Below are 16,233 nucleotides of genomic sequence, written 5' to 3'. Positions count from 1 at the left end.
TTAAGTTCTCTTCTCCCTCAAGTGTTAAGTTCTGTCTACCTTAGTTGTTGATAATCAATAGATTTTTTTGACAGTCTGTTTCTCTTAATCTTACCCTCTTCTCATCTCTCTCCAGGTTTTGATGACTTCAACCTGTCCCTCCACTCTGACATGGCGTCGGTGGCGAAGGCCATGGCCTCCCCAGAGTCTGGTCTGGAGGTTCGGGACAGGATGTGGCTCAAGATCACCATCCCCAACGCCTTCCTTGGTGAGAGAACTGCTTCCAGATCTGTTTGTGCTGTATAGCCAACTTCTAGGGTGCTGTTGTATTTGGATTGGAAATAAATATTATATTGTTGAAAAGTTATAACTAGTATTAGGGTTTAATTAAAAATATATAAACAATAATAATACCGATGACCGGTATCCCAGGACTACCCAACCAAGCACCTTCACAAAAAAATACAAAATGTGCACGCATGAACCGGACATAAACTTTTATTTGACTAGGTAAGTTGAATGAGAACACATTCTCGTTTACAGCAACGGCCTTGGGAATAGTTACAGGGGAGGTGGGGCAATGAATAAGCCAATTGGAAGCTGAGGACGATTAGGTGGCCATGGTGGTATGAAGGTCAGATAGGAAATGTAGCCAGGACACCAGGGTTAACACCCCTAATCTTAACAATAAGTGCCATGGGATCTTTAGTGACCACAGAATCGAGGCAGCCGTGTAACATCCCATCTGAAAGATGGCACCCTACACAGGGCAATGTCCCCAATCACTGCCCTGGGGTATTGGGATATTTGTTTAGACCAGAGAAAAGAGTTCCTCCTACTTGCCCCCCAACTCCACTTCCAACATATGGTCTCCCATTCAGGGACCGACTAGGACCGACCCTGCTTAGCTTCAGAGGCAAGCCAGCAGTGGGATACAGGGAGGTATGCTGCTGGCAAACTCTCTGGCGTCATTCATAGCCTACATTAGACCAGTCATCACAATTCTACCAGCCTGCCGTATTTAGCTTACTCCACATAATGTCAATAGAAAACATCACTTACTTGCATGACTTCTATAAATTGCTGTCTCATGTGTAGGCTACTCATGACGCAGATTCACAAATCTCTTTATGGCACTGGTAGAAGCTCAAAATATGAACTGCAGCTACTCACTGGTCACAAAATGACTGGTATATTGTGATTACAACCGTGCCTCTAGGAAATAGATATTTGCAACATTGGTCCATGATGTTAAAATAACAAAAGCGAGTGCACGGCTAGCAGATAGCGGCTAGCAGATACCATAGACTTCCAGTCATTGTACTAACCCTACTTAGCAGTTGCGCTAGTGCTAGATAGCAACTTACTTCAAACAGGGTGCAGAGACATAAAAATGGTATCCATGAGTTCATCTGACTCTGGGGAAGTAGATATAGGGCGTCATTACCAAAATCACAAAGTGTCCCTTTTTAAATTGGCTGGGCCTAATATAGCAACAAATGCTGACACTACACATCCAAGTATATCTGACCAAATTATGAAAGACAAATTGTACTTTTGAATTCCGTAAAGTCAGTGTGGAAGAGGTGAAATCAACAATGACAAGCCAGGCCTCCCGGGTGGTGCAGTGGGCTAAGGCAGTGCTAGTTGTGCCACCAGAGACTCTGGGTTCGAGCCCAGGATCTGTCGCAATGACGAGCCACCGCTATCTGACAATCTGGATGGAAAATTACTGAAGATAATAGTGGATCACACTCCTATTTGCCATATCTTCAAGTTAATTAAGCCTACTAGAAAGTGTGTGCCCTCAGGCCTGGAGGGAAGCTAAAGTCATTTCGCTACCCAAAAATAGTAAAGCCCCCTTTAGTGGCTCAAATAGCTGACCAATCAGCCAACCCTTAGTGAACTTATGGGATTTTTTTTTTGACCAAATTGACAACAGACTTTCAGCACGCATATAGGAAGGACACTCAACAATCACGGCATTTACACACTGATTGGCTGAGAGAAACTGATGATAAAAAGATTGTCAGTGCGGCTTTTGACATTATCGCTGCTGGAAAAAATGTAATGTGGATCAAGAGTTACTTGTCGAACAGAACAGAGGGTGTTCTTTAATGGAAGCCTCTCAAACATAACCTGGGGAATTCCTGCTTCTACCTGGGTTATCTGTTTAGGCCCCTTGCGCTTTTCAATTTTTACTAATTTGCAAATAAATTCATTAAAAATCCTACAATGTGATTTTCTGGATTTTTTTCTCTCATTTTGTCTGTTATAGTTGAAGTGTACCTATGATGAAAATTACAGGCCTCATCTTTTTAAGTGGGAGAACTTGCACAATTGGTGGCTGATTTAAATACTTTTTTGCCCCACTGTACATCTCGTAATGCATAATGTGGAAATAGAGCAAGTTGAGGTGACTAAATTGCTTGGAGTAACCCTGGATTGTAAACTGTCATGGTCAAAACATATTGATACAACAGTAGCTAAGATGGGGAGAAGTCTGTCCATAATAAAGCGCTGGTCTTCCTTAACAACACTATCAACAAGGCAGGTCCTACAGGCCCTGGTTTTGTTGCACCTGGACTACTGTTCAGTCATGAAGTCAGGTGCCACAAAGAGGGACTTGGGAAAATTGCAGTTGGCTCAGAACAGGGCAGCACTGCTGGCCCTTAAAAGTACACGGAGCGCTAACATTAATGACATGCATGTCAACCTCTCATGGCTCAAAGTGGAAGAGAGACTGGCTTCCTCATTACTTGTTTTTGTAAGAGGTGTTGACAAGCTGAAGATACCATACTGTCTGTTTTTTAAAATACTCAAGACACCCATGCATACCCCACAAGACATGCCACCAGAGGTCTCTTCACAGACGAAGTCCAGAACAGACTATGGGAAGTGCACAGTACTATATAGAGCCATGACTACATGGAACTCTATTCCACATCAAGTAACTGATGCAAGCAGTAGAATCAGATTTTAAAAGTAGGTAAAAATACACCTTATGGAACAACGGGGACTGTGAAGTAAAACAAACAGGCACAGACACATGCATACACACACACACACACACACACATGATAACATACACTCACGTACACGTAGATTTTGTGTTGTAAATATGTGGTAGTGGAGTATGGGCCTGGGGGCACACTTAGTGTGTTGTGAATTCTGTAATGAATGTATTGTAATGTTTTAAATTGTATAACTGCATTAATTTTGCCGGACCCCAGGAAGAGAGCAGCTAATAGGGATCCATAATAAATACAAATACACTAGGCTTTAAACAAATTGTGTGGTGACTGTAACAGAACCTTGAGTTGATAAAGTTTTGGCAAATACAATATTATAACCCCCCCCCCAGGGCCTTATTGCTTAAATAAGCCATTGGATTCCTGTCCACATTTCTCCATTTACAGTGGTATAGTCATGTCAATTTTTTGGGGACTGGTATTATATATTTTTTTAAATAGCATTTCCGGTCTGAACGGGAATACCAGGATATTACCGGGATGGTTGCAATTTTCTCCGCAAAGAAAATTGGTAGATTTACAAGCAAAGATTAAACCCTACAGTAGATCATAGGTGGGGTTCTAATGGATGATTGATTGGCAGATTCTGATGTAGTGGAGTGCCTCTATCAACACATCGGGGGGTTCTAGTGTAGGGTTCTAATGGATGATTGATTGGCAGGTTCTGATGTGGTGGAGTGGCTCTACCAACACATTGAGGGCTTCCAGGACCGTCGTGAAGCCAGGAAGTATGCCAGTAACTTGCTGAAAGCTGGCTTCATCCGCCACACGGTCAACAAGATCACCTTCTCGGAGCAATGCTATTACATTTTCGGTGACTTCAGCGACTGTGAGAACTGTGAGTAAAACAGCACAAGCCTTCGTGGCTAATTGCCCATAGGCCTGTTTTACTGTACTACAGAGATGGGCAACAGGTGGCCATCCCTGTATTATGATTATTTTGGATAAGAAAATTGTCTTGGTGCGGCACTCCTTTGTATTTCGAAATCCCGATGTGGCCCTCGAGCCTTAAGATGTTGCCGTGCCTTCTGTGCTTAGCTTTACAGTTTCGTTGCTGTTTGCTGTAAATATGTATATTTGCCATGGACTTTTATTTTGTGAGAGCTCTGGTAAAATGTCCTATGTATTGAAAATGAAGGTCAAATCATACATCACTGATTATAACTGTGCCATTACACTATTCTCTCCCAGACATGGCAAACCTCTCCCTGAATGACAACGACGGTTCTAGTGGGGCCTCAGACCAGGACACCCTGGCCCCCCTGCCCCTTCCGGGGGCCACACCCTGGCCCCTGATGCACACCTTCCCCTCCTACCAGTACACCTCCAACCCCTACTCCAGCCAGCCACCCCCCTACCACGAGCTTTCCAGCTACAGCTATGCACCAGGCAGCACAGGGAGCCAGCATAGCGAGGGTGAGACTGGAGGGACAGGGTGGGGGGGGGGTGTATGTATACTGAACAAAAATATAAATGTAACATGCAATAATTTCAAAGATTTTAATGAGTTACAGTTCATATAAGTAAATTAATTTGGCCATATCTATGGATTTCACATGACTGGGAATACAGATATGCATCTGTTGGTCACAGATACCTTTTAATAAATGGTAGGGACGTGGATCAGAAAACCAGTCAGTATCTGATTTTACCACCATTTGCCTCATTCAGCACGACACATCTCCTTCACATAGAGTTGATCAGGCTGTTGATTGTGGCCTGAAGAATGTGGCCCCACTCCTCTTCAATGGCTGTGCAAAGTTGCTGGATATTGGCGGGAATTGGAACAAGCTGTTGTACACATCGATCCAGAGCATCCCAAACATGCTCAATGGGTGAAATGTCTGAGTATGCAGGCCATGGAAGAACTGAGACATTTTCAACTTTCAGGAATTGTGTACAGATCCTTGCAAGGCCGTGCATTATCATGCTGAAACATGAGGTGATGAATGGCACGACAATGGTCCTCAGGATCTCATCACGGTATCTCTGCATTCAAAATGCCTTCGATAAAATGCAATTGTGTTCATTGTCCATAGCTTATGCCTGCCAATACCATATCCCCACTGCTACCATACGTTGACATCAGCAAACCGCTCTCCCACACGGTGCCATACACATGGCCTGCGGTTGTGAGGCCTGTTGGACGTACTGTAAAATTCTCTAAAACAATGTTGAAAGTGGCTTATGGTAGAAAAATAAACATCCCCAATTCTCTGGCAACAGCTCTGGTGAACATTCCTGCAGTCAGCATGCCAGTTGCACGCTCCCTCAACTTGAGACATCCGTGGCATTGTGTTGACAAAACTGCACATTTTAGTGGCCTTTTCAATCAATCAATCAAATTTATTTTATATAGCCCTTCGTACATCAGCTGATATCTCAAAGTGCTGTACAGAAACCCAGCCTAAAACCCCAAACAGCAAGCAATGCAGGTGAAGAAGCACGGTGGCTAGGAAAAACTCCCTAGAAAGGCCAAAACCTAGGAAGAAACCTAGAGAGGAACCAGGCTATGTGGGGTGGCCAGTCCTCTTCTGGCTGTGCCGGGTGGAGATTATAACAAAACATGGTCAAGATGTTCAAATGTTCATAAATGACCAGCATGGTCGAATAATAATAAGGCAGAATAGTTGAAACTGGAGCAGCAGCACAGTCAGGTGGACTGGGGACAGCAAGGAGTCATCATGTCAGGTATTCCTGGGGCATGGTCCTAGGGCTCAGGTCCTCCGAGAGAGAGAGAATTAGAGAGAGCATATGTGGGATGGCCAGTCCTCTTCTGGCTGTGCCGGGTGGAGATTATAACAGAACATGGCCAAGATGTTCAAATGTTCATAAATGATCAGCATGGTCGAATAATAATAATAAGGCAGAACAGTTGAAACTGGAGCAGCAGCACAGTCAGGTGGACTGGGGACAGCAAGGAGTCATCATGTCAGGTATTCCTGGGGCATGGTCCTAGGGCTCAGGTCCTCCGAGAGAGAGAAAGAAAGAGAGAATTAGAGAGAGCATATGTGGGATGGCCAGTCCTCTTCTGGCTGTGCCGGGTGGAGATTATAACAGAACATGGCCAAGATGTTCAAATGTTCATAAATGATCAGCATGGTCGAATAATAATAATAAGGCAGAACAGTTGAAACTGGAGCAGCAGCACAGCCAGGTGGACTGGGGACAGCAAGGAGTCATCATGTCAGGTAGTCCTGGGGCATGGTCCTAGGGCTCAGGTCCTCCGAGAGAGAGAAAGAGAGAAGGAGAGAATTAGAGAACGCACACTTAGATTCGAATAGGACAGGAGAAGTACTCCAGATATAACAAACTGACCCTAGCCCCCCGACACATAAACTACTGCAGCATAAATACTGGAGGCTGAGACAGGAGGGGTCAGGAGACACTGTGGCCCACTCCGAGGACTCCCACTCTTTTGTCCCCAGCACAAGGTGCACTTGATCATGCTGTTGAATCAGCTTCTTAATATGTCACAGCTGTCAGGTGGATAGATTATCTTGGTAAAGGAGAAATGCTCAGTAACAGGGATGTAAACAAATTTGAGCACAACATTTTAGTGGCCTTTTATTGTCCCCAGTACAAGGTGCACATGAAATGATCATGCAGTTTAATCAGCTTCTTGATGTGCCACAGCTGTCAGGTGGATGGATTATCTTGGAAAAGGATAAATGCTCACTAACAGGGATGTAAACACATTTGTGCTCAATTTGAGATAAATAATATTTTATTTCAGCTCATGAGACCAACACTTTACATGTTGTGTTTATCTTTTTTTTCAGTGTAATTAATACATGTGTTATGGATGAATAATTAAAGAGTTCAGAGTTTTCCTGACAGGCCATACTCAGAAACTTGAACATTGTAGGGTTATGCAAGGGTTAAATAATGTCTCATTTGAATCAGAGCTATAGATAGCCTCTGTATGATTCTGGTTAGACTGTGATATTAGAATGTACTCCGCTTTTCTGGGGTGCCTGTTTTCACATTGTCCTGTCTTCTCTCACCCAGGGAGCCGGAGCAGTGGCTCCACCCGGAGCGAGGGAGAGAGACGGAGGGGAGGGAAAGGCGGAGGAGGGGTGGGCAGTACTAGCGGTCGGGATGAGAAGTCACCGGTAGGCGGAGACGGCAGGGACTCTCGCTCAGGAAGCGGCAGCGAATCAGAGTATTCTGTACGGAGCAGCCTGAGGAGGGGGGAACACGGAGGCTCGGCCACCCCCAGTGAACACAGCCACTATAGCCACGTCAGCCAGCGCTCACACCACCGCGCACCCCCTCCACACCTCCAATTCCCACAGGGCATCCCCCTTTCATACAACCCCATGATGCTTATGATGGTCCCCCAGCACCCCCATCACCCTCACGTGCACCCACACACCCTCCAGGGCCTGGGGCAGACAGGGCCCTCAATGCCGGGCCTGCCCCCTGGCACCACCCCCGGGGGACCTCCAGGGGCACCCCCAACCCGTGACCTGGGCTCTGTGCCCCCAGAGCTCACCGCCTCACGCCAGTCCTTCCACCTTGCCATGGGAAATCCCAGTGAGTTCTTTGTGGACGTCATGTAGGAGTGGAGACACTACAGAGGGTTGAGTCGCAAATGGCACCTAATTCCCTACTACATAGTACACTACTTTTGACCTGAGTCCAATGAGCCCTGGTCAAAAGTAGTGCCCTCTGGGACTGACCCAGAGGCTGTATATGGGGAAGTTGGTGTCCAGAATCAGAAGGATGCACGCTGCAGCATAAGGCAACATTAGAGTGGTACCAGCAAAATTCACAAGGTGCTTTGATTCATTTGAACTCTTGGAAAGCTTTAAGAGCCTAAACCCAGCCCAGACCATTGTCTCTCTTTGTGATGTCATTGGTTAACCAAGGTTTTATTAGGTGTCTCATCTGACAGGAATCAGTTACCTTTAGATGTTTACCTATCTCTGCTTTATCTTACAAGCTGGTAAACATGTAGAGGAAGCAAAGATGAGTAATTCCTGTCAGCTCAAGATTCACCTAATAAAAACCTTAAATTGAGCTTCATCAAGGGTAATGGGAATACCTACATTTCTTTGTTGTTCAGACAGGAACAGGTCATTATGTCATTTTGTACGATATGAAAACAGAATACATTTCACTTCATCAAGTAATTGTACATAATTCAAAATCATGTTTCTAAACATGTCACACACATCACTCATAGTGATATGGAGCATAGTACTACTATAGCCTACTTAGGAGGTTAATTGCTGTGGTGTTCTTGGAATACGGTACTAAAACACTACCAGCTGGAGAAGAAAAGTGTTGTATACATCATGTATCTGTTAATTGAAATGGATGAATTCATGCATTCACATTTGATCTACTGATAACCAGCAGTAGGAATGTTTTTTTTTTAATGAGAAGCACTGTTGGGTTTGTGTTGATATGCACTCACGCTCAGGGCCTGTATTCACAAAGCAAGTAGGTAGGCTGATCTAGGATCAGGTGCCCCCGTCCATATAACCGTATTCATTATGATTTGACAAGACTCTGATATGATTGAATAAGGGCCCAGATATTGTGGAGGCCTCCTGTCCTCTGCAGTAACTGGTGAGCCCCCTGATACATTTGTGATTTGCACCTTACTGGTCAGTCAGCTTGATGCAGTGTGTGAATTGGGCCGGTACACACAGGTACTGATTACTGGCCACTCTTTTATATTGGCTTAAATATATGATGAGTACTGGCACCCAAAATGACTACCGTACCAGCACTTATTTCAGTTCACTTCAAACACTGGGTGGATGACTGGGAGATGGAAGCTGGTACAGACCGACAGACTGAAGTATTTGGGATAGCAGTTGGTGAGGGTCAAAGAATGTAGTCTGGCTAAACCAGACTGAATGCTATGCTCTCACCATTGTTTGAGTGCTGCATTCAGTCTGGTTTAACCACGCTACAAAGAATAAAAAAGAAGCAAATACAAAATAGTTTATATAGCTCTGATCTCACACTCCTAACCACATTTTGTTTTTTAACTGAGTGACATACACTTTTTATGTATACATTTATATAATTGTATTAAAAGGTGCTTGATGACAAATAGTTATGTTTCTTAGTATGGCACAGTCAGTAATGCATTGTCATATTTGCTTGTTTGTCACTTGTTCATTTGAGCCATTTAGCGGACACTCTTATCCAGAGAGACTTAGTCAGTCCGTTCATCTTAAGATGGCGCAGGTGGAACAACCACATATCAGTCATAGTAAGTATATTTCTCCTCAAAGTAGCAAAGTCCGAGCTAGTAAGGGGGAAATTGCAATTGTATTACAGTTTATATACAACTCTAAAGTATGTTCCCCTTTATTTGTAGATAGCAATTTTGTGTATAAGCCTTAATTGTAATTTATAACTTTACTTCAATGATGGTGGCAAAATAAATATGACACTTATTTAATTGTTTTTAGAAGAAGCCTAATTTGGCTTTTGACGCTGTCCTTGAATAAAATGGTTATTATACTGAACAAAAATATAAATACAACATGCAACAATTTTAAGATTTTGCTCAGTTGTAGTTCATGTAAGGAAATCAGTCAATATAACTAAATAAATTGGGTCCTACTCTATGGATTGTGGGCCTGGGAGGTCATAGGTCCATCCACTTGGGAGCCAGGCCCAAATCAAGACCTTATGAGTGAAATGCTTACTTACAAGCCGTTAACCAACAATGCAGTTGAAGAAATAGTCAAGAAAATATTTACTAAATTAACTAAATTGAATTTAAAAAAAAAAAGTAACAAGAAAATGACATTGAGGCTATATACACAAGAGGTACAGGTACAGAGTTGATGTGCGGGGGTACAGGTTAGTCGAGGTCATTTGTAAAAAGTGACAATGTATAGATAATAAACAGTGAGTGCAGCGGTGTAAAAACAAAAGCAGGGGTAGCCATTTGATTAATTGTTAAACAGTCTTAGGGTTTAGGGGTAGAAGCTGTTAAGGAGCCTTTTGGTCCTAGACTTGGCTCTTCGGTACCGCTTGCCGTGCGGTAGCAGAGAGAACAGTCTATGACTTGGGTGGCTGGAGTCTTTGGCAGTTTTTAGGGCCTTCCTCAGACATCGCCTGGTACAGAGGTCCTGGATGGCAGGAAGCTTGGCCCCAGTCCTGTAGCGTAGCATCCGTGTCATCTGACCACTTATGTATTGAGCGAGTCACTGGTACTTCCTGCTTTAGTTTTTGCTTGTACGCAGGAATCGGAAGGATAAAATTCTGGTCAAATTTGGCAAAAGGAGGGAGAGGTTTGTATGTGTGGGTGGAGTAAAGGTGGTCTTTTTTTTTTTTTTTTTCAGTGAAGGAAAATCTTAATTTCACTCGATGATTTTGTGCTTCCAACTTTGTGGCAACAGTTTGGGGAAGGCTCTTTCAGCTTGATAATGCCCCCATGCACAAAGTGAGGTCCATACAGAAATGGTTTGTCGAGATCGGTGTGGCCTGCACAGAGCCCTGACCTCAACCCCATCGAAAACCTTTGGTATTAATTGGAACGCAAACTGCAAGCCAGGCTTAATCACCTAACATCAGTGCCCGACCTCATTAATAGTCGTGGCTGAATGGAAGGAAGCAAGTCCCCACAGCAATGTTCCAACATCTAGTGGAAAGCCTTCCCAGAAGAGTGGAGGCTGTTGGAGCAGCAAAGGGGGAACCAACTCCATATTAATGCCCATGATTTTGGAATGAGATGTTCGACGAGCAGGTGTCCACATACTTTTGGTCATGTAGTGTATCAGTACACTCGTAAAAACTTAAGCATAACGTAACTTCTATTTGATCAAATAAGCCTCACGCAGCAAATAAGCCATTGCATTTTTTTGTTGACCAAATTCGACACTCATTGACATACAAAAACAAAAAACACCACCTGCTGGAGAAGACAGATTTTGGGCCCAGTTATCCCTCTCACTTTGCCTCTTCCTCTCTGGCAACTTCACTATTGATTTTCTAGATACAGGTTCACTCAAACATTTTAAGCATTGTTTTTCAACTGATAGTTACAGCTGATTTGGGGATTTTATATTGATTCACTCTCCTTAAATATGTCATCTGATGTATTAGTTTCTACGGAAGTCCGGAGAGGACATGTGAATAACAAAATATACACTGAACAAATGTATAAACGCAACATGTAAAGTGTTAGTCCCATGTTTCATGAGCTGAAATAAAAGATCCCAGATGTTTTCCATCTGTACAAAAAGCTTATTTCTATCACAAACTGTCTCAGGGAAGCTCATCTGCATGCTCGTTGACCTCCCCTGCGTCTTGAACTGACTGCAGTTTGGCGTTGTGAAAGACTTCAGTGGGAAAATGCTCACCTTCAATGATCATTAACACACTGGAGAAGTGTGCTCTTCACAGATGACAGATGGCAGATGGCAGGCAGCCGATACATATCGGTTGTCCCGGTCAGGTGAAATCCATAGATTATAAGCCTAATGAATTTATATAAATTGACTGATTTCCTTATATGAACTGTAACTCAGGTAACTCTATGAATTATTTTTTTTTTAAATTCTGTGTATTTCCCTCGTTATGTCGATCAAGACTAATTTATCTTATGATCACTACATACAAGTTGTTTTGTCGAACACAAGATAAACAAAAAGTACCACAATCATCCATTAATTTGTTCAGGTGCAGGATAACTACGTCATCATGTGGCTGTGTTGTTTGTTTGTTCGCAATGTGGGGCATTTAAGCCCTGAACGATGCCTGACAGGCAACCTGTCTCCCAGACTGTGTGCCACCCCCAAGACCACAACCCATTGCATGCAAGGAACAACGCAGCTAGTCTTGTGAGCTAGCTAGGTAGCTTGTTATCTATGCTGGTTGTTATCGAGCAGAACTGATATGTAGGGACACTTCATGTTTTGTGGATAATATTTACATTTACAGTGGGTGAGCTCCATTCCTGGCAGGCTGATCAGATGTTGCCTTGTAGGCTTTTTCATATGTAAGGCTTCTTGCAGACAGCCGGCCGGGCGCATGCACGCTGACTCGGTCGCCAGTTGGTGCGGCTGGCTTCCGGGACACGCGAGCAGTGTTTCAAGAAGTAGTGCAGCTTGGTATAACAGTATAACGTTAGACCGTCCCCTCGCCCATACCCGGGCGCGAACCAGGGACCCTCTGCACACATCAACAACAGTCACCCCTCGAAGCATCCATCCACAAAAGCCGCGGCCCTTGCAGAGCAAGGGGAACCACTACTTCAAGGTCTCAGAGCAAGTGACGTCACCGATTGAAACGCTATTTAGCGCGCACCGCTAATTAAGCTAGCCGTTTCACATCCGTTACATTGGCAGGGGAGTTGCAGCATGGGCCAAGACTAACTACCAGTTGGATATCACGAAAAAAGGGGTTAAAAGTACAACCGCAGCTGCTTTCCAATCTTTGGGAATCTCAGACGTCACGAAAGAGAGATTAAACAGGCTAGTAATAGGGGTGGCAACAATTTCGGCAGATAATTTTAGAAAGAAAGGGTCCAGATTGAATTATTTACAGTCCATTGAGGTATTTAAAACAGTATTATAATCTCCCACCATAACAATAGAGTCTTGTATTGCTTGTAGGGTTGATATATTATTGTATGTATTTTCAGAGGAGCGTGGACCATCATTATTTGGACTTTATAGATTAATGAGCCAAATCTGTTATAGTCCAACAACATACTTAAAATAATCCATCTACTTGGATCTGTTAGGACAATTTGCAGATTAGAAGCAAAATGATTGTTAATGAATATCATCACCCCTTTTGAGTTTCGTTGCCAATGGGATAAGTATATTTCATCCCCCCCAGTCCCTTTTCCACACAACTTCAGATGTATTTTTTTTGTGAACTTGTTCTAATAGCCTTTTGGTAAAGTTCTCCATGTTTGTTGTCAAGGAAGCTAATTTGTTTTTATACAGGATGTACCGCCCCCACCTACTATCACCCAATCATGTCAATACAGAGCTAAACGGAGCTATGTGGAGCCCTCCACATTGTTACAAAATCTGGGAGGCTCATGGCATCACCGTACTGAGCTCGATTTGGCCTTCGCAAGCCTCGGAGGCTCTGCAATTGTGTCACGCCCTCCACACAGTGCCTCTGGACCACATGTTCGGAACAAGCATCAATAGACTTTAATCCTGCTGTAGAATTCATTCCGGCCAGCAAGAAGGTCAAAAGAATTAGTGACTAAAATGAACCAGTCACTCAGAAAAAAAGAATAATGACTCTTGAGTCAGTAAAATGAGTGGTTCAAAAAGAACGAATCGTTCGTGAACTGCACATCACTATTGTTCACACGCGTATCTTTGGGCAGATACGTGTTGGACTTTAGCTATACGTGCTAAAGTCCAACTTCAAAACATAAATGAGAAAAAAAAACTGTAACAATATGCAGATCAAAAACATGAAAACAACCCATTTATGTTCTGTGTTGTCAGGAAGCCACGACGATTAATTGGTCAAAACGTAGAGTATGGCTTGAACCAGAACCGATAATTAAAAAAACAATATTTTAATAATCAAATTATTGATTATTCAAATGATTGGTTATTCAATTTCTCGTTATGTAATGTTTCCTTAGACAATAAAAACAAAAAACAAAACCATTTATGTTGTTTGATTTCAGATTCAAATAAAATAAAAGAGGCAGGACTCTTTACTCGAGTTTTATCTTGTCATGTAATAGGAAATATTAATTCGATAAAAACTACAACTATTTTTCATCCACATTGCCACGCTTCATAAATACTGCACCCTCATCTTCAAAACTCCTAGTTATACAACCATGTAACTTAGAAATTCGCTGGAAAGAAACTTGACAATTATTTATTGTTTTGGTGAATAGTCATGACTGGTTCAGTTTATCTGTCCTGTGGTAAAACAATTATTATATTGCTGCTTACACCTTGATTACACCAACAGAATATTGGTACATCAGAAGTATGGAATGCGGCATTAGCCTCGTTATGATCAAGGCGTGACAGAAATTGTAGCAGAAGGTGAACTGATGAATGATGAACTTTTGTTGCACACATATTCAGATGATGCTGTGTACCATTTTGCGCGAAACACTGTCGGCGTGATCAAGGCGTTAATCTGGATGCAAATTCAGTTTTGAGTTCCACAGGAGTCATTTGCGTACCTGGACGTTTCTGACTGGTCTTGGAACTATGACAACTGGATGGGATATGTAGTGATTTTGCCAACACAGCCTATGCCCCTTTAACCTTTTTTAAACTATCGCATTTGTTGATTTAAATCGGAATGTATTAGTATAATGAGTAATCCAGGAATGGAACAAGCTAATTGGCTCTAGAAAAGTAGATAAAATAGAGACTCTACAGAGCTACAATGAATTGCTATATTACCTCTGGACAGGAAGAGTCTACGGAGCTCCTCCTCCACCTCGTCACTCTATGCAGCCTACACTTCCGTATTTCCGCTGTGTCCTGTGCATAGATTCCAAGAAGCTAGACAAGTCTTCCGTATGCGCTGTCTAGACCCGGTCAGACAGGCAGCTGGTGTGTCTAGAATACTCTTTCTATGCTCTGGCCATTTTCTTCAGTGTAATTTTTTCTAGGTTACACAACGGCAGCAGCCTACTTGAATAAGTCACAGATTTTGACTCAGAAGGACAAATTCGTCCATTCGGAGCGCTGATTCGGGACACAAGATCAAACAGATCTCTTTAACCTAATTCTATAGATAGTTAAGGCGGTCGTTCAATATGCTTTTGGGCAAAGTGAGTTTGACTCCTGCGTTGTGCACAGCACTTCGTATCTCCCCTGCCTTTTCCGGGTAAGTAAATACATTCTCACTGACAAAACAGCTTTAAAACTATATATTTATATACATTCAATAATTTTCTATTCGTATTTGTATTCGTGTAGGATTCAGAAGCAGATCGGAGCAGCAGCCACGCAGAATGCCCGCCTCTATGCTTCTTCTCAGGCCGCGGAGGTAGGCAGTGCGCTGTCATAAAACACAACACTCACAGCCACGCACTCGTTTTCCTGCTAAAATTGGAAACATTGTATCAATGAACAAACATTGTAACAGTGATTATTCTAAACAGAGGCGTTTATGTTGCCATCTTGACAGCTCATGGGTTATGTGTTCAGGTGTTGAAACAAACCATGCTACGTCATAATGTTGTATTAATAAAATGTTATCCAAATGAGATAAGCGTAACTGATAAAAGGATGACATTGCTTCCAGTGGAGGTAACCTATATGGACCTACCATAACCATCAGGATATGTAATAGCATCGAGAAGTGGGGGAAAGTTCACCGTGGACTCACGTGACTCCAATCTAGGTTATAGGTGGCGCTGAGTTCTATTTCCATTCAATGATAGACAGGGGACAGCAGGACACAGCCAGGTCACACAGTACATGTGTCTGACCAATGACCATGTCAATAGAGTACCCAGTATGAGTCATAATAACCATAAAACCTAGTGGTCAAACAGGGAAATGGTTCCAATTGTTTTCCCACCATACATTTTTCCCATAGGGGATTGTAGAAACACTTAAAATAAGGGCTGTTGGGTGTAGGCTTACCCTGGCGTGATGTTTTGATAACCATGTAAATCTCTCTCAGACAAAGTGACCTTTATCAATATATGTGCCTGTATTCACCTCCCAAAAATGAAACGCTAATTAGCTGCTAATGTGGCTATCATAAAGGATATTTTATCCAAACAATTTGAGGGAGTGCGCACGTGGCTATTCTGTGTTGAGTGTTAACAAAGAAACAGGTACTCCAATATGCTTCATTTAGAGTTATGAAACTTTAGTTGTCATACATATGATGGGCTATATGCTTTTGATTTTTAATGCATTGTAAGGCTGCATGATGAGAGTAATGAGGATTTGAAAAAAGTCACATCAAAGGCATGAGCTCTACTTTGTTGTTTTTTTGTGCAGGCTTTACACACTTCATCAGTCTCTCATTCACAATTTGACAAGCAGTTGATAATGCCTCAAATTTCCCAGTTGCATCATCTATATGTGTGGCCGTAATGCCCCCTAAAAAAAGTCCATACCGTTTGCGGTTAGTGGCCGTTGTGCCCTTGGGCTGAAAAAATAATTACAATTCCCTTCTCCTGGCTGCGTGCCAAAGCACCTGTCATTCACATGGTTCTCTGTCACACGATTGGGTCTTTCTCACAGGCTAGTGAGAGTGTGAAGACTGACATATCGAG

At 42.8% G+C, this 16,233-nt stretch overlaps 2 protein-coding genes and 1 long non-coding RNA gene across 4 annotated transcripts in view; 2 read left to right on the top strand and 1 right to left on the bottom strand.

The window, feature by feature from the left end:
* The window catches only part of LOC110490131 (segment polarity protein dishevelled homolog DVL-2), a 34,090-nt gene extending 25,006 nt beyond the window's left edge, over nucleotides 1–9,084 (top strand). For both annotated transcript variants that reach the window (XM_021563323.3, XM_021563324.3), the window contains exons 12-15: nucleotides 116–247; nucleotides 3,673–3,849; nucleotides 4,203–4,427; nucleotides 7,023–9,084. In XM_021563323.3, coding sequence (XP_021418998.1) covers nucleotides 116–247; nucleotides 3,673–3,849; nucleotides 4,203–4,427; nucleotides 7,023–7,576 — 1,088 coding nt within the window. In that variant the 3' untranslated portion in view covers nucleotides 7,577–9,084. The remainder of the gene's footprint in view (nucleotides 1–115; nucleotides 248–3,672; nucleotides 3,850–4,202; nucleotides 4,428–7,022) is intronic.
* LOC149978070 (uncharacterized) lies at nucleotides 4,501–12,248 on the bottom strand. Its single transcript, XR_016486714.1, has 2 exons — nucleotides 11,923–12,248; nucleotides 4,501–6,235 (listed from the first exon to the last, which is right to left on the bottom strand). It is a non-coding gene; the product is annotated as an uncharacterized LOC149978070 (long non-coding RNA).
* A 1,742-nt stretch (nucleotides 12,249–13,990) lies between these two features.
* Nucleotides 13,991–16,233, top strand: part of acadvl (acyl-CoA dehydrogenase very long chain) — a 35,927-nt gene continuing 33,684 nt past the window's right edge. The window contains exons 1-2 of the mRNA XM_021563322.3: nucleotides 13,991–14,825; nucleotides 14,918–14,987. Of these exons, the coding sequence (XP_021418997.1) occupies nucleotides 14,755–14,825; nucleotides 14,918–14,987 (141 nt within the window). The 5' untranslated portion in view covers nucleotides 13,991–14,754. The remainder of the gene's footprint in view (nucleotides 14,826–14,917; nucleotides 14,988–16,233) is intronic.

Source organism: Oncorhynchus mykiss, chromosome 15, assembly GCF_057628025.1.
Source record: "Oncorhynchus mykiss isolate SJ-2025 chromosome 15, ASM5762802v1, whole genome shotgun sequence".
Taxonomy (NCBI): domain Eukaryota; kingdom Metazoa; phylum Chordata; class Actinopteri; order Salmoniformes; family Salmonidae; genus Oncorhynchus; species Oncorhynchus mykiss.
Note: the sequence above shows the minus strand (reverse complement) of the source record. Positions and strands in the feature narration are given on the sequence as shown.